We start from the raw sequence: 17,672 nt of genomic DNA, 5'->3' as shown, positions 1-17,672 counted from the left end.
AAGTTCTTAATGCATTTTTAATTGAAGAGCACATTATTGGGGAAAATGGATAGCAATGGTTGCTTGCTTTAATGAAAAAAGCTTTAAAAGGCATTTTTCAACAGGTCGGGGTTTTTTAAGATCATTGTGACACTCATTCTGGCAGCTTGGGTCACTGACAGGTGCCTGGCCATGCCAGCAGGCCCCAGGATCCCAGGTGTCCATCCATGGAGGTCACAGGACACTATTTCTAAAATGTTGAGAACCATATTGCATGAGTGGCCAGTTTCTGGTCCTCATGAAGTTCCCAACCATCTAGCTGTCCTTTTTACTGTTATTTTTTTCTTTCATTGCAAAAGCAACCAGAGGCTTCTCCAAGGCTTATGCTATAAGGGAGCTGGGTCATCATGCAACTTACCCTACTAGCAGATGAGGAATTGAACACAGGTGCCTACCTATGCCTACTCTTTTATAGTGAGCAGAAATCTAGTCAATGGAGTTTGGGGAAGATTAATCTAATCTGAATGCAGATGTTTGCCATTGATTATATGAATTGGAGATATTCAAAACTAAACCAGAGAAGGCCCTGAGCAACCTGAAGTTGGCCCTGATTCAAACAGGGGTTGGACAAACTGACTTTCCTTCCAGCCTGGACTGTTTTGTTATTCTATGCATTGCACCACAGACTTGTGCTGGGTAAGGCTTCCTTAATTACAGCAGGAGTGTGGGCAACATGGCTTAGAGGATGGCTCCTAAATTTACATGATGGAAATGCCAGCTGTGTGGTTTGAGGAAAATCTGGGTGAGTATTAGTGTATGGTCTCACACCATCCTTGTCTCCTGCTGTTTCCACAGGTGTCACCACCGTCCTCACCATGACCACACTAAGCATCAGCGCAAGAAACTCGTTACCTAAAGTGGCGTACGCGACGGCCATGGACTGGTTCATAGCCGTCTGTTACGCCTTTGTGTTTTCTGCGCTGATTGAATTTGCCACTGTCAACTACTTCACCAAGCGCAGCTGGGCTTGGGATGGCAAAAAGGTGCTGGAGGCCCAAGAGATGAAGGTCAGCCCTGTGGCCAAGGTCGGGGAGGAGGGGGCAGTGAAGAAACGCTGCACAAGAGAGCTGCACTGGGGCCAGTAGTGGGTAACATGCAGCCCATCAGCACTCCAGGAGGCTGGATGCTACTTACTGGGTCCACAGCTCAGGTCTCAACTGGAGCGGTTCTTGAGGGTCGAGGGCGGGAAGGGCTTGGAGGGCTGGTCGCTGTGCTTAGCTGTAGAAGAACACCCAGGCATGACTGCTCGCTTTTCCGTCTGTCTTTCTGCATGACTGTTTGGTGGTGGAAACATGAATGCGTGCATGTTTTGGTCTTGCTCCACCAGTGGTCTCCCCTCTCCTTTCTTCTCCCTCCGACCCATAAATGCCCTGGTCCGTGCTGGTAGCATGCCACCCGAACCCAAATGTGCCATGGGTTGCCAGCCTTGCCAATGGAAATGGTCCCACTCTGCTGTGTCCCCTGTGGCTGCTATCCCCGACGGTAGGTCTCCCCCAGCATGGGCAAGCATGGTGCAATGACGAGGAGGTCTCTAACATTCATGCTGTTGCCCACAGCTGCCAGCAGCTGCTTGCTTTGTAAGCTCAGGCAAAGAGGGTGGGTGGGAAGCAAGCAAGCAGAAACAGCAACTGGCAGTAAATTAGTGCCTGCAATCACCCACATTTTCCCTTCTCGCTTGGGATCACCCTCTCTGGCAGTTTCCTTCCTGCAGCCACCACTACCCGTGCTCATGCCCCCTCCCTCCTAAGTGATTTAATCTCAGCTGCACAGAGAAATTGCTTACTGTAGCATGCTTGTTTATATTTATTGAATCAATTTGAAAATCAGCTTTGTCCTTGTTCTTGGTTCTGGAGCCTTTATATTTTTCTCCTTTGTATTTTAATGTGTTGTTTAAAATTGTTGTGGGACTGTATGCAAATACCTGCTAGAATTGCTGTAACTTTGGGGAAGACAAAAGCGAGTCATCTCTCTGGTATGGAGGTCAAAGCAGGAGAACCGAGACTTCGTGGAGAACTAGAGCCATCACTGGGTGTTGAATGCCTCTCTCTTGTGTTTCTTGGACTCTCTCATCTGTTTGCTTTTGCAGCTGTGGTCTGAGCAACAGACTCATGGCAGAAAGACTCCAGAGGAGGCCAGTTGATGGTCTTCACTTCTTTTGTGAACAGTAACGCTAATCTGGCCTCTAGAGATGAGAGAAGCCTTTCCTGGGTCATTGGCATGAGCGAAGGATCAGAACAGGTCCTCAAAGCAACCATGTCCCTTTCAGACATGGGCAAATCAGCACAAAGTCAGGATTCACACAGCCTCGAGCAATTATGTGAACTAGGCACAGTCAAAAAAGCAGCAAAGGCTCAAAAGCAGCATACTCCTCAATTTATGCATTGACCCAGCACTGCAAGACTAACAGTGCTGAAACGATAGGATAAGAGCATGCAGAATGTTCGCGCACATGGTAATCAAACAAGAGAACAAAGCAAGACCAGGAATGTTTCAGTGGGAGCGCTCTTTGTGAGTTTGCTGCAATTGGTATCAGGCTGGAGAACTGAGAAGGACTCCACATTTGTGGATGTTTTTTTCAAACTAACCCTCATCTTTATCTTAGAAGGCTAACCCGCTCCCAGTCTCTGCAGCTCAGAGAGCTCCCTGAAGAGTGCTGAGCTTTTAGGGAGCTTGGGAATACAATGTGTCACCATATTTCCTTTTCATCTTTATTCCATTGAATATTTCCAAGCAGTGAATTTGCTATGCAATGAAGGTGCCTCATTGGCTCAGTTTCAGCCTTTAATTAGGCTGAAACAATTGACAAGCCATGTGGTTGAAACTACAAAAGAAAGAGGAGGCAGAAGAATAACTATTGGCATTTTATAGTGTTTGTACCAGGAATAAAACTACCAGTGACAAGCCCAGGCTGAGCCCTGGTCTCTGGAGAGCCTTCTCTCTCAGCCAAAAAAAATGCTCTTTATTGATGTGATGGCAAGTATCCTCATTCCAGGTTTGATTGTTTCCTTGCATGAAGATGAAAAAAAAAAAATCAATAACCATCAGCCCTTTCCTCACCTCAAGTGTAGGCAGCAGCAATGCTTCCCATCCCGTTTGAAATAAATCACTACCTTGCAAGAGCTGCTGGTTGCTGACAGGCACTCCCAGCGTGTTAACTCTCTCAGGGCTGGTTCCATTCTTTCTTTCTCCCTTTCAGCCAACCCATCAGTTTAGATGGGAACAGAGCATTTTTTTCAGGTAGAATCTAACATGATGGGCTGATCTTGGTGAATTGCTGTTCTCTGCATCAAAAATGATCACAATGATATCCTGGCTATAGCAGCAGTTGGGTTCTAGTTCTAGCTAAGAGGTACTCTGCACATTCTCTGGAGTTCTCCTCTAATGAAAGGCAGGCAGATATCACCATAGATGTCACCTAAAACTCCCTTTAGTGTGCATTCTGATAAGATTTGACTAATGTTCCATGGACCCAAAGATTATCCAAGCCTTTCTTGCCTGCCACCAGTAATCACTAATTGTGGATGAAGGATTTCCTCTCTTTTTGTATGGCAGAGTGGCTGCAACCAACCTAGAGGTGCAGATCAAATTGGAGAGAGGTATCTGGATTGAATGTGGAAAGCTTTTTAGTAAAGGTGATTTTTAAAAAGACATCATCAGGAGGAAGTAGGGAGATGGCAGTAGTTGGGGAGGAATGAGAGGCCAAAGAGATTGAGAGATGAGTGGTTTCAGTAGCAAGCAAAGCTTGCTATCTCCAGTATCCTCAAAATATCTTATTAAAAGGATCCACTTCAGGACAGAAGGGCTGTGTCTGAACAGAGATCCATCCATCCCATCCATCCCAAGCACAGGGATGGCCATCACTGGAGCCCACAAAGTCACTTCCTGAGTGGCTGTTACAGTGAGGATCCAGAGAGACAGCTATTAATGGTGACTTTGCCACTGGGAAACTCATGAAGTCTGCATTTACCAGGGAGTTCCCTGCAAAAAAAGTGTTGACTGTGCCTCAGGATGGAAGATGCTTTGGATCTTTGGAAGACACTTACTTAAACCCATTTCTGTCTGCAACACCACGTCTATGCATAAAATCTGATTTAGCTCTGCGTGACATTGTACTTGTGTGACATTGCACTTATGTGACATTGCCTTGAAATCCTGGGTGGCAAAAAGCAACAAAAACAATACAAGTAGCTGCAGTCAGACACATGAAAACAAGGGAGAACACACTTTGGCTGGAGGAATAGTTCTGGAGCTTTATCCTTGTCACCCTTAAGACAATAATCCTGTAGTGCAGGGTGAGAAGGTTAGGTCTGGGCTTTTTACGTACTTTTCACATGTCTTTTCACTAAGAGAAAGTCACCAAAAAGCATCTTCCAAAACCTCTCTGTTGATACGATCATCATGGTTTTCTTTTCGGAAGAGACAGGCATGCTTGCCATTTGTACTAGGTGCCTTTTCCACTGACTGAGTAAAGCCTAACTTTTTGTCCAGCCCACTCTTCAGCAATTCTGAAGTTTGCCCCTTGATCCAGGTCACTTGGGAATCATTCTTCTTCCTCCTTTGTTTCTTTCCATTTGTGGCATCTGTGTTTCAATCCCCTCCTTGACAATAGAGAGGAACTAGAACCAACCTTGACAGGCCACCATTTTCAGCCAGTTTGAAGTCTTACAGACTCACGGGGTGGTTCTAACCCATCTCTTTTTTTTTTTCTGTCTCACTGTAGTAAAGATGTTTTTGCTGGGACTTTCCCTTCCTGACTATGCTCTGCAGTCCATGTGTCCTTTGTCCTACTGCACTGGCAATCACTTGTAGCTCTCCATAGCAATGCAAGTGATTTTTGTTCTCAGCATCTTCACTAGAGTCCATTCTTCAACATGTCACACTCTTTTTCTCAACACTACCTGCGTGGTGTGTTGGGCTAATTATTGACTCCAGCCAACCTCTGAGTCTTTGGTGATCCAGGGAGCATAAGATCATTGGGCTCAGTCCCACATAATCTGAATGAAGACATGGGAGAGATGAGTGATGTGAAAGGTTACACCAGCAGCTGACAGTAACCTGGCATTGACATAGCCTGCTTGTAATGCAAGATTGCATTGTTTGGAGCCTTTGGCTCTGCTCAGGGTACAGGCATCTCAGTGTAAAATACTTTGCTGCTATTCTCTGATAGGATCAAGTCTCTGGCACACTGCAGAGGGGAACTTTGGCTGGCATGAGGAAGAAGTGACATGTTTGCTGGACCAGCAAACTGCAGTTGCTGGGCTTTGAATTACAGGATACGAGCATGTCAGAGACTAGAGCTGCTTGGAGGTCATTAAAGTGACTTTTCTCTAGAATGGCAAGTGGCAGATAGCTTGCACTTCTCAACTACTGCAGATATTAGTGATGGTGACCTTTAGAGTGGCCTGTCAGAGGGCTAGTGCTTCCAACCCAAATTTCTGGCCAAGGAGTAGGTGCAGAGAACTAAATCTCCAGCAGATCATAGGCAGAATCGGTAGTTCCCATAATTTAGAGGTTCATCCATTAGCGCCTCAACAGAGAGGCTTGAAGACAAGAAGATTTAACAAAAAAGCTATTATTTTCCAGTATGTGTGTTGCGGAAGAACTTGTCAGACTGCAATATCCAGGGAACATAGTTATCTCTAGACCAGCTTTCACAGCTTTTCCTCAGGAGAGCAGTGCAGGGACAGCTTTGTGCAGTGGTTCCCTGTGCCCATACTGGGCCATAAACACAGGAATTGTTTTTGCAACATAGATGTTTGAAATAAGACAAGTTTTCAAAGGTAATGTGGGATTTCCTTCTGTTTTTCCACTCTTTCCTTCTGATTCAGTAGGACATGGAACCCCTCACAGATAAAGGTGCAGGGAAAAGGCTGGTGACTACTTGGCAGCTGACAGCAATAAGCACATTTTGTTTTGTCTGGTTGTCAAAATCTTGCCTGAAACACTTATTTATAAAGCACAGCCCAGTAAACTTAAGGCTGAACCATTTCCTCTAACATCTTGGGAGCAGGGCACATCCAGAGCATACGCATGTGCCTTGGTGTAGGCACCATGTGCTCTGGGAGCTTCCCACAGGCTACCCAGGCCCCCAGCTCTGACCAGGGCAGAAGACTCCATAGGAAGTTGGCAAAAGGCCCTGGCTGTAGGCTCCCAAGCACTCCTCTGCACTCCTGAACAGCCTGATCTGAGGTCCAGAGAAGCTCAAGCTGATGTTTGGGGACTCTGTATGACGCTAATACAAGCAGTAGCTTGCTATAACCAGCCACAGCATTCATATTTTCCTGACTTTACTCTGTTTCAGCCTGCTGTTGCCTTTGCAGGCAAAACGGATCCACTTTCTAAGCTCTGGGGCAGAAAAGCTAGCCAGGTTGGAAATGTCATGTCACTTGTAGTTATCTTACTCCTGTAACAAGTAACATGGCTGATTAATACTAAAATAATCACAGTGCACTTCAAATTACATTCTGCGAGCAACAATCTGTTTTTCATTTCATTACTGATTATTAATTATTTTATTACCTCCTGTAGCTGTGTTAATAAGTAATCATACTTAAGCATATTTAAATGTTTTAGAAGGTGAAACAGCCCTTTATTTGCTTCTTGTCAGCTTTTTAGCAGGAAGAGTTCACCTGCTGTGCAGGAGGTACAAGTTAACGTGGCTCTAATGATGCGCTCAGTCGTTAAAGATCATAATACCCTCTCCCATAAAAGACTACGAATATGGTCTGATCAGTGGTTTAGTCTGATCTGGAGTCTGAAGACATTTAGACCTCCTTCTAACAGCAAGTTAATTTCTGTAATTGCTGGCATTATTACGAGGCTGCAGGCCTGGCTATGATGTTATTGGAGAAGGGTTTAAAAATTGCACAGAAGTCTGCTTTTAGTGTCCCTCTGAAAATCACTGTGGAAAATTCATTTCCTAAGGTAACCAGAAATATCCATGGTGATTGTGGAGGCATTTAAAATGGAAGTACAGCATGAAAGCTATAGCCCTTGGAGTATCTCTGCAGAGCAGACTGGGCAAATCTGGCCTTTCCAACTCCCAGTGCTACCCAGCTATGCTGCTTGCTACCAATTCCCAGGCCAGGGTGGGGAGATGAACAGGTCCTGCTGGCTGCACGCTCTCCCCTTCTCCTGACAATCACTTTGTACATGGTTCCCTCACATGTAATTCAAGATCATGCCAAGCACCCCTGGGAAATGCCTGGATAAGGCTTATCTTGTGTTTCAGTTGCTTTTGAATAGAAAATGGGATCAAAAGTCACACTTTGTTCTGAGTTTAGATATTAGATTCCCACCATGAGTCATTGCTGTGTCTAATGCTAGCTCTCGGTGTAGTTACAGTGGACACCGCACAGAGTACGTGAGTGCTGGGATGTGTAGTGTGCCTGATGTCTGCATATAAATAGATTTCATTCCATGGGTTTCTTGTGGTAGACCTGGATTGCTTTATATGATACAGTCTACGGTGCAGCTGGTCTCAGGTCCCTGACAGCAACAGGAAGATCCCCAGAGCAGGGGCAATGCCTATAATGACTTCCTAGCTCTGTCTTCCTGTCCAGTCATCTTCATCTACATCTGAACTGTCTGTCTTCAGCATCTTCCATCATCCTTCACTGCATCATGTCTGATACTTAAGTGCCTCTTTTTCCATTTGCTATGCAAGCTCTCCTCCTTTCAGTATGGACAGCATGGCTGTCTCTCGAGTCTTGTGGGAGGAGTGAACTTAACTCCCTTGATTTGCAGCAACCCTTAGATATGAAGGCAAGATGAAAGGCTTCCCTCTGCCCTACAGTGCCATGTTGAGCAATCCCAAAATCCAGGGCTAGTGCAAATGCCTTCCATCTGTTCTGTATCTTACCTGGGTAGGTCATGAGGTCCTCTAAAGGGTCCCAGAGGCATTTTGGACATCATGGTGTTAAATTGTGAGGTATTCCTGTGAGGGGCACTGATGGTATGATACAGTCTTGTAATATGGTGCAAAAATATTGTGATGCTGTCATCCATATTCTTAAAGCCATGGGTATTCTGCTAAAAAAAAAAAAAAAAAATAAATTTTAATCCTGTGTGATGTCTCCTCCTCTCACCTGACCCAGGAAGCAGGCCAGCAAAGCAGAAAATCAAGTTCTTCCCCCAAGATGACCACATGGGGTGTCATTCTTTTCTAAAGACTACGTTCCCGCATCATCGCTCCATGGCTGAATCATACATGCAACAGAAAACACTGCCCAGTTGAGAGAGAAAACAAGGACTCTGTATAGTTTGAGCCTGCATTCACTCATACTGACCTGGCAATACACAACATAGACGTGGCAGCACTCTGCCAATCAAGGAGTCACCCGTCTGGGGCAGCTACTGCTCAAGTGCAGCTGCACACACCTTTTTATACCACTCCTCTGACCTAAGGGGCTGCAAGGAAGCTACAAACCCAGCTATGTGGCTTCAGTTATTTGACTTGGAGTAGGACCTAGCTGCAAGGCCAGGACCTCTTTGTGCTACGTGCTGCATGCCAGGCTTACACATAGTAGCTGACCCACCCTAGTCCCACATGCCCTTATGCCCTAGCAGCCCTCAAGTGGCAGATGTCATGGGTTCTGGCCATCTTCTCACCACATCTTCCTTCCCTTCCACAATGTCTTCTTCTTGGTCTCTTGCTCCTTACACCCTTTTCCATCTTCTCATCTGAGCAAGCAGGTAAACTCAAAGGACAAAATGTTCTCCATGCAATTCTACGGTTACTTCATCTCTATTGTGTTTTTTCCTTCCACCTTCCCTAGAAAAAAGAGCCAGTGGCACTAGCGAAGAAAACCAACAACACCTACAACATTGTTGGCACCACATATGCCCTCAACATTGCCAAGGACCCCGGCCTGCCCACCATCTCAAAGAGTGCTGCTGCCACTGCTACTGCCACCACCGTCCCCTCCAAGATTCCCCGCATAGAGGAGAAGCTCCCAGAGAGTAAGAAGACATACAACAGCGTCAGCAAGGTAGACAAGATGTCCCGCATCATCTTTCCAGTCCTCTTTGCCATTTTCAACTTAGTCTACTGGGCCACGTACGTAAATCGGGAGTCAGCTATCAAGGGAATGATCCCCAAACAATAAAACCGGTCACACAAACGTTCCATCAGTAAGCACCATCCAGGCAGGAATTCTCCAGGGTTTTCTTCTTTCCTGTTTTAATTATTATTGTTCATTTGATATTAGTAGTAGTAGTAGTATTAGATCGTTCTTTTGTAATGTAAACAAAACTGAGATTTTAATTTAATCCCATATACTTTAGTTTCATTTTACTTTGGTGACGAAAGGAAAAAAAAAGGATCATAACAAGTTGTGCCTCTAACTTCATGAGTCTGATATCCCCCTTCTGTCCAAGTCACCCTGTGCTTCCATCTCTCCTCCTCCTGCCATTCCCATGGTCTGCATGCCACTGCCATCCCATTCTTCACTCTGCTAGGGGCTGCTACTGTGGTCTGCCCCGCCTTGTCCTCTTCTGTGATGTACTGCCCTAGCATTGTGGATGCTCCTGGTAGGCTGTGCTCAAGGATGTGGAGGCCTCCAGAGTCATTTAGCTGGTCCACTCTTCAGTGCCTGGCACTTTATGCTAGGTGGTACTCCCCAGGCTGTAGATGCAAGTGAACTGGCCCATTGAGAGAGCAGTGCAGCATGGGACAGCTTGTAGCCCAATGTCTGCTGGGGGTGAACCCACCACTGCTGTGGTCAGTGAAGCCATTGCTGGGGTGGAACAGGGTGGCTGCATCTCATAGGTGTCCACATCTACAAGGCCTTCTTCCTCTCTGTCTTCACCAAACCAAGCTGCTGGTTTCCTCCATGTCTCTCCCCAGACAAGAGCAGGTGAGAAATGTCTTGTCTGTCTGCCATCCTGCACTGTTGGGGCAATTCATGTCAGAGGGTGGGGTGGTTCCTACTGAGAAATAATTTTTTTCAGGGTCAGTCAGGAACTCAGGAAAGGAGCTTTATAATGCCTTGGAGGAGATAGTGCCTGTGAGGCCACGTGCATGCAGCATCAGGACTGAAAGCCATAGAGTTTGTGTTCAGATGGGTGGTTTATCATTTTCTCTTGGCCCCATCCACTTATACTTCTTGGCATCTCCTCTCTGTCCCATCCCCTTCATCCAGCTCCCCATTCATCTTCCTTTGGTTACTCGTCAGCCCTCAATAGTATCTCACTGCTCGTGGGTGGATTTAGGCAGAGAAGTCCTTGCTTCTCAGGTAAGCCACACTGACGGGGAGGAGCAGAGCCTCGGGAAGTCCAGCTCATGGTGCATCTCTGCACCAGTGCACCAGAGCAGCAGCGATGTTGGTTTGGGCCAGCTCAGGTGCAGGCTGTTTCCCATAGGACACACCAGGGTCCACTCTGCCACCTGTGGGGGTGGGTCAGGGGACAGTCGGTCCCCAAGTACCTCTCTGCTCCTGGTGAACAGATGCAGCTGAGCATCCTCAGCACCAAGGGAGAACAGAAGAAGGGGATCTTTGAAACAGCAGGGTAATACTGCTGTCCCAAAGAGCCTTGTGAGCCAGGTGCCATCCCACAAAGTCACTGAGATAAGATCCAACTCTGACACCTGCACACTCTTCCAAGGAAAGCCCTCCAGTGCCTTGAAGACAGGCTTTTTCTCCCTTCCCGGCCACCACAGTCAAGGACCCAAACCAGTGGTTGTCCCCTTCCCAGCAGCAGCATGATGTAGTGGCGTTCAAGCCATTTGTCCTCCCTCCCTGGTGCCTGGACCCATGGACACACTGTCCTGCTACGAGGAAGGACATCCTGTGCCTGGTGAGTTCTCGTCCCCAGCTTGTGGAAAGCCCTGATCCTGTCAGCAGCCCTGTTCCCAGGGTGGGATGCACCCCATCTTTCCTAGGCTTCTCTCTGACCCTCTGGCTGCCCCACTGAGCTGTCCCCAGCATGCTTCAGGTGCATGCAGCCAGGCTGAGGCTCCAGCACCCCCACGGTGATGTCTTCAGCATTGCTTTGAGCCACTGTGCCAAGCTCAGTTTCCCCCTGCCTGTGCAGGAGCGGGGCTGAGCACAATGCACAAGATTTGCCCCACCTGGAATATCCATGGGGATGGCAGGACGGAGCAGGAAAGGCCAGGGGCAACCATGGATGGCATTGGTGTGTGTCCTGCCCGTCCCTTACCAACCTCGCTAGCTCAACAGCAGTGCAGTCGCTCCCCCTGCCTACAGCTGCAGTGAGGAGAGGAGCTCGGACTCAGCCCCACTGTGTTCAGTCCATGAGCACATCCACACTAGCAGGCAGCATCAGGCAAGAGGGGTCAACGCCCCCCCCAAGCCTATGCTGAGGAAACCAGCTGTCTTCCCATCCTCCCCCACAGCATCCGAACCCCAAACCGCCCATGAAATTTCTACAGTGCCTTTCATCCCCAAGGGCTTCCCGCTGGGTGGTGAGGAGGGGAAGGCCTGGGAGCTCTCCCCCTTTGCACCCAGCATGGGGTTGGAGGAGCAGAGGAAGGGTGCCCTTCCGCGGGCAGGGGGCACATCCCAGCTGCTTTTGCACACGGGGCATCCGATTCCTCCTGGCACTGGCCTCCTGCTGCAGCCACCCTGCTCTGACAGCCTGTCCACCCCAGCACTGCCCCACCGTGGCCCCATACCCCTCACCACCAAGGCCCCCATGCTCCCTCCACACCTGCACCATCCCCTTGAGCAGCAAGTGCCATTGCTGTTGTCCTGCTCCCCGGGCTTTCCGGCAGGAAGTGCTACACTAACCAGCTGTGAGGCTGTTTGTGTTGGAAACTACTTGGATGTCATTTTCTTAAATAAGCTAGATGAAATGTATCTCATAAAACATTCATGTTAATATAATACTCAGGCCTAAGTGAATGGAATAAGAAACCCTATAAAAAGCAAAACAAACACAATAAAACGGTAACAAAAAGTATATTGTGTTTACTAACAGAATTACATCAAAGGCAAGTTTAAATACAGGATCCAGTGACTTGGCTGACTCAAGCTGGCTCCAGTGCAGAGGTGGTCTCCTCTCCTAGCCTGGGCATTTCCCAAAATCCCCTCTACCCCGAAGGCCACATCCTACTGCACATCAGCTCACTGTATGTTCCTGTGTCTGTTGGTGCCTGCATCACAGAGCTTTCTGTAAGTTGTCAGGTCTTGCCATCGGCTTCTCAGCAGCCCAAGCACCCATAGGCGCTGCCTGCGCTGCCTGCCCAGGGCCACGCAGGATCAGTGCCGCAGGGTGATGCTCAAGGTGCCAGGCACAGCATCAGGGCAGCATCTGAGCCTCCTCCCTTCCTGCGGGCGATCCAATCTGTCTCGCCCAACTGTTGGGGTGAATCTTCTGCCTGTCTCTTCCCCTAGTCCCTCCCTCCCTGCGACACTGAGACTCTTGTCACTCCCCAGGACACAGCTCACTGAGCTGGCTTGCCAGTGACACCTGTCTTCTGGCTCATCTTTGCTCTTCCTGACTCCAAAAACTTTGCACTCTGCCTGATAAAAGGCTGCCTTCCTGGATCTGTGTTAGCATGCCTTGAAAGCCAAGTCTATTCCCACCAAAGCCTGGCACTGGCTCCAAGTCTTTCTGCCAGCTGGAAGCAGAAATACCGGCATCCTTTGGTTAAAGACAACAAACCAAACAGGATTTGTAGTTTGGCTTCCAAGCAGGGAGGCATTTCAGGAAGATTGTTATAAATAAATGGTTTAACATCTCCTGCCAGGAGACATCACAGAGGAGATAATGTTCTTTTTTTTCTTTAAATCCGACAGCAGCTCAAATTGGTATATTTCCTTCCCAGCTAACGCAAGGCTGCTGATGGGGGCTTCTTCTAAGGGCATGCCGGGCCACAGCTAACCTAGTGTCAGTTACTGGGGTTTACTGCTTGCTGTGATAGTATCTAAGGGCTCCATTTTTATAATTGGTCCTGTATAGGAATAGATCTGTACAGGGCCATTAATAGTTTTATCCACAGATGTACAGAGTGGGCACTTCATTTTGCTGTGAACCTCAGTACTCCAATATTTCTTTTCTTCTGGCAAGGTCCAAAGTCTTCCTGAGTTGATGGGAGTCCCCCAAGCAGGAATTAGAAGGCTTTGAGGGTGATAAAAATGACCTGTTCAGTCTGCGCTCCTGTTTTGTAGCTTGCACCACCTGGGACACACACAGTGCAGTCCAAGCCTGCAGTTGCATTCCTCCTGAAAATGTCAAAGAAGGGACATTTGGTGCTGGCAGCTTGCCTCTTCCCTCCTCTGAAACTGTACATGGGCAAAAGCAGTGCAGCTTTCGGGAGCTCTGTGCCTCAGGGAGGCAGGGGGTGGTTTGGCTGAGGACCTCCAAGCGGGCAGGGGAGGCAGCGTGTGGTGGCTGCAAGCACTGTGTTAATGCTGTGACATTCTGTGGGGTGACATGAGAGGGATGCGGGAGAAGTGGTCCCTCGGTGCCACCTGTTCCTCCAAAACGCTGTGGAGTTACCCCCATACAATGTCTCAAAAGCTTCTTGAACATCACCAAGAAGGACTGTGACAGCCGAGACAGAGCTTCCAATTCTTCTCCATGAACTGAGCTCAACATAAGCAAAGCTGGCTTCACCACTCCCTAGGTTTTGCAGGCAAGTGCTGTGGCAAACATAGCTCAACCCTGTCCTGATCCCCACCAGCTTGGTGGCACTGGCAGGGTCCTAGTTTGTTTGCTGTAGGACATCCCCAGTGTAAGCAGACCCCATGCTTGCTGTTCCCAGACACAAGCCATGCATGCAAACCAGCCTGTTTCTGCAAGCCTATCCTATAGATGCAAGGTGCATTAATTTCTCATCTGCTGCTTTAATTTCTTCTGTCCATATCTTAGATTCCTTTCAGCCATCCCTTGAGGAGGATTATAGGGCTACATCATATACCAGGAAGGGGTTTTTCTTGCTCCAGATCACCTCACATGGGAAGAACCTCTGTTCTGCTAAGAACCTCTCTGAGACCTTTTAAAAATCTGGAGCCATTGCCTCTTCCAGAGGGTGCTGTAGAAACAGCCTCTGTGCAGTGCTCTTTCCAGCTGCTGGAAGAACAGAGAAGTTAAACACACACTGCTGTTAAAGGAAGGATCACGATCAAAGGCGAGTGGCTACTGAGGACAGGTACCACTCTCTCCCAGCTTGTCAGGGCATGCCATGAGCAGGAGAGGACCAGGTGGCTCCCAGTGGGCTCACCTGGGGAACGGTTTGGCAGGGACATGCTAGTGCCCCCCTTCCAGAGCCACTGTGGAGCCATGGGACTGGACCCTTGCAGTATGCAGCATCAGGCCAGCCCTCTTCCCCAAATTCTGTGCCTCTCTGGGGCCACAGTTTAACCCACCTGATCAAATATCTGTGTGGGTTTTGCAGACTGGAACCATCTCACTCCTTGGTGGCTGATGGGGGTGGGGAGGGCTCAGATGGGGTGAGGGGCACATTCATGAAAATATAAATGCTCTATTAATGTCAAAGTAGGCAGAAAAAACCCCAAACAATTCACCAATCCTCTCTCCATATCAAGCTAAACTACTCCTGAAGGCATTTTTGGCAAGAGGTCACAGCACAGATGAGATTGATGGCTCCCAGGTATGAATATTTACTGTTTGACCTTGTTCAGTCAGCCAAAGGTTTTTACATATCTATATATGTGCATGTGCATGTGTATATTTATGCTCTCAAACTCTGTATATCTAAAAGTCAAACCTCTTTCTCTTTGAAAGAGAAAATGGCCACTTCGAATTATTTTGCTTCCCTCTCATTCTCTTTGTTAAATCTTCTGGAAGGAGGTGCATGTGTCTCTGCTGGTCTTCAGATGGCTTTGGGAAGCACAGGGAACAAAGAGAGCAAGGGAGAAGAGCCTCTCTCCACACTAGGGTCTCGGTGCAGGCTTGCTGCCTGGACCAAGGTCACTGCTGGCAGCGCTGCCCAGCACCTTTCAGAAAAAATTAGTCCCAGGTGTCATAACTTCTCCAATACAGCCCTTGTCCTGCCCTGGACACTACCACGGTCCCAGGAAGACAGCATGGCTTTTCAACAGCTTAATGTCATAAGCAATTAGTCCTCACGCCAGAGCACAACCAGGAAACGTGTAGCTGAGTGTTGCAAAGGAATGTGAGGTCTCCACCCTGAGCCTTCTTCAGGAGGGAGCACAAAACCTGGTGGGATCCGTTCCAGCTGTCCCTGGCCAGTGGAACACCACAGGTAGGGGCTGCACTTCAGCTTGTGCTCTTCTGCAAAGCAAAGGGAAGTGCTGGCACTTGGCCGCTGCTTGCTGCTCACCCAGGTGGGATGTGTTGATACATGACTGTGCACTAACTGTGAGAAGGATCAGCAAAATCATAGGCCTTTGCTGCCACTGTGTCCTGGACTGGCAGCTGATCTCACCTCAGCACAAGCAGGACCAAAGACAGATGCTGGGTAGCCAGTGAGTGGTGGGTCCATGGTGAGTGAGCAGTGTGCAGCCCCTAGCAATGGTACCCAGTGTCTGCTCCTTTAATGTAACCCCTTTGTCTCCCTCGTCTTAGAAGAAACATTTAGGTGGTGATCCTGCAACTGCACTTGTAGCTCCTATATTCCTTCCTCTGCTGCTGGAGAAAGGCTCTTGTGGTCAGTGGCAATCACCACCTGTACCTTGTGGTGTCACAGCCATGAGAAGGATGTCAGCACCCATATGCAAACAACCTGGTTCTCTTTCTGGGTGTATGCCTGCCTTAGGCTTGGATTAGTCCTAACATTTGACTGTGATCCTTCACCACAAGTGGGGTTTTTGCTCATGAAACTCTAGGAAAAAATATGATGTTCTAGCTACTCTTTCCTATTCCCCACTGTCCCGGTTCTCACCAGTGCAGATCTCTTCTGTATGCAGCTTTAATGATCCCATCTGCCTAGAGAGGGAAGCCTAGTCCCAGGTTTGATACATGAGCCAGGATGCTCCCAGAGTGTTCAAAGGCTCTTGGCTCTTCACTGCTGATTGAAGGTCTTGTCAACTTGATAAGTCCCTTGGCTCATGTTACACTGCTAGCAGCACTCTGTTTCCCCTGAAAAGCCTGTCGATTCCTCCTGTCTTTTTGCAGGGTACCCAGCAAATGTAACAGCAGCCATATATTGAACAATTCGATTTTTGCAATCACAAAAAAGTAGGGGCAGAGTTGGAAAACCTGAGTCATTGCCACATTGCCTTTGCCATGCTATATTTAGAGTTAAGGGCTCCTCTCAGCTGTCATGAGGGAGTTTCTCAGCCCACCAAATCTAGTCAGGTGGCCACAAGTTTTCCTTCATCAACTAGATTTTCACTGTCAACTGACTTGGGGATAGCCAGCAGGTGAATGTCCTATCTGAAGGTGAGGACACCTGCTGCTTCTTTCTAGGGAAAGTTGCATTAGCATCACGCTAGGGCAGCCCATCATGGGAAAGAGCACACCACAACAAATCACCAGAAAATACGCTCATTTTCACTGCCTCAGGTTCAATCTGTGCCCTGGTATGTCTTCTGCTTTGTTTTCCATCTTATGAGACTCTCTTTACTCCATTATGAGAAAGAATCTAGCTGGCAGCAGTTTAATGCATGACAATCCTGTTATTACAACTGTAAATAATTAACAACTAGAAAAAAAATGCATTTTTAAAATTTTTTTGTTGACTTTATTTTCTCTATTGACTAGCTGGTAGCCACTTTCTTAAGGGATTTCTCACAGAAACTGTGACCTTTCTCCTCTATTTTTTTCTCTCTGTCTTTCTTTCTCTTTCTGAGACTTGTGTTTCAAATGCTTTTTGGTGCAATGTTCAATGCCTGTTTGTATTTTTGAATCGTATTTTTCAACCTTTGCTGGAAAAAAAAATTTTGCCCATTGTAATTGGCAGGATTTTGAGTCCTGCAATTTTTTTCAGCTTTCAGCTTTTTCAATAAGTTAAAGCAACAGAAAAATATCTCAAAAATTACAGTGAAGTTCTGAAGAGAGATTAGAAAACATCAGAAATAAGAACTACATGAATAAGATCAGCAAGCCGAGTGGAGGAGGAGGACTCTTCTGACCACCTACTAACCTCCTGATCTAACACATAAGGCAAGGCTAGACCTCTTCACTGAATTAAATCGCTCCACTTTTCCACTCTACCCACTCTCTCGAACTCCGATCAAAACAATAAAAAATTCATATTTTAAAAAAATCTGTGACATTGTTTTTCCATGGTCTGTTCCTCAAAGCCAAATGATGTTGACATACAAAGGGATGGGTAGCCCAGGGAGCCAGTCCTGTGGGCTTCAGGCTACCTGCACATCTGGGGAATTTGTCCCAGTGACAAGCAGACAAACTACCCATGAAAAAATAAATATTCCAGGGGAAAATAAAAGAGCCTGAAAATATTCCATGGTTCCCATCGTGTTGTGTATAAAATGCTTTCCTTCCAGCGTCAGGGGAGTGGAGGGCACAAGGTATGTTCAAGGCAGATTGGCTGGGGAGTTTGGGAACCAACTCAAAGACAGAATGGTGGTGGTGTGATGGGTGGGCAAAAAGCAGACCCTGAGGTGTGCTCTTTCCCCACAGTGTGTGGCCAAGGCTAGACTTTGCTTTTCCAGTAGAGCTCTTTGGCATTTCTCTATCTACAACATGAATTGGGCTTTCTGCTGCTCTAGGGGCAACCA

General features: G+C 47.6%; 1 protein-coding gene across 1 annotated transcript in view; it reads left to right on the top strand.

The window, feature by feature from the left end:
- The window catches only part of LOC104639917 (gamma-aminobutyric acid receptor subunit alpha-3), a 90,520-nt gene extending 73,240 nt beyond the window's left edge, over window positions 1-17,280 (top strand). Inside the window, exons 9-10 of the mRNA XM_075763418.1 lie at window positions 835-1,046; window positions 8,817-17,280. Coding sequence (XP_075619533.1) covers window positions 835-1,046; window positions 8,817-9,146 — 542 coding nt within the window. The 3' untranslated portion in view covers window positions 9,147-17,280. The remainder of the gene's footprint in view (window positions 1-834; window positions 1,047-8,816) is intronic.
- The last annotated feature ends 392 nt before the right edge of the window (window positions 17,281-17,672 follow it).

This window comes from Balearica regulorum, chromosome 11, assembly GCF_011004875.1.
Source record: "Balearica regulorum gibbericeps isolate bBalReg1 chromosome 11, bBalReg1.pri, whole genome shotgun sequence".
Classification (NCBI taxonomy): domain Eukaryota; kingdom Metazoa; phylum Chordata; class Aves; order Gruiformes; family Gruidae; genus Balearica; species Balearica regulorum.
The sequence above is the reverse complement of the archived record's forward strand: the minus strand, read 5'-3'. Positions and strand labels throughout refer to the sequence as shown.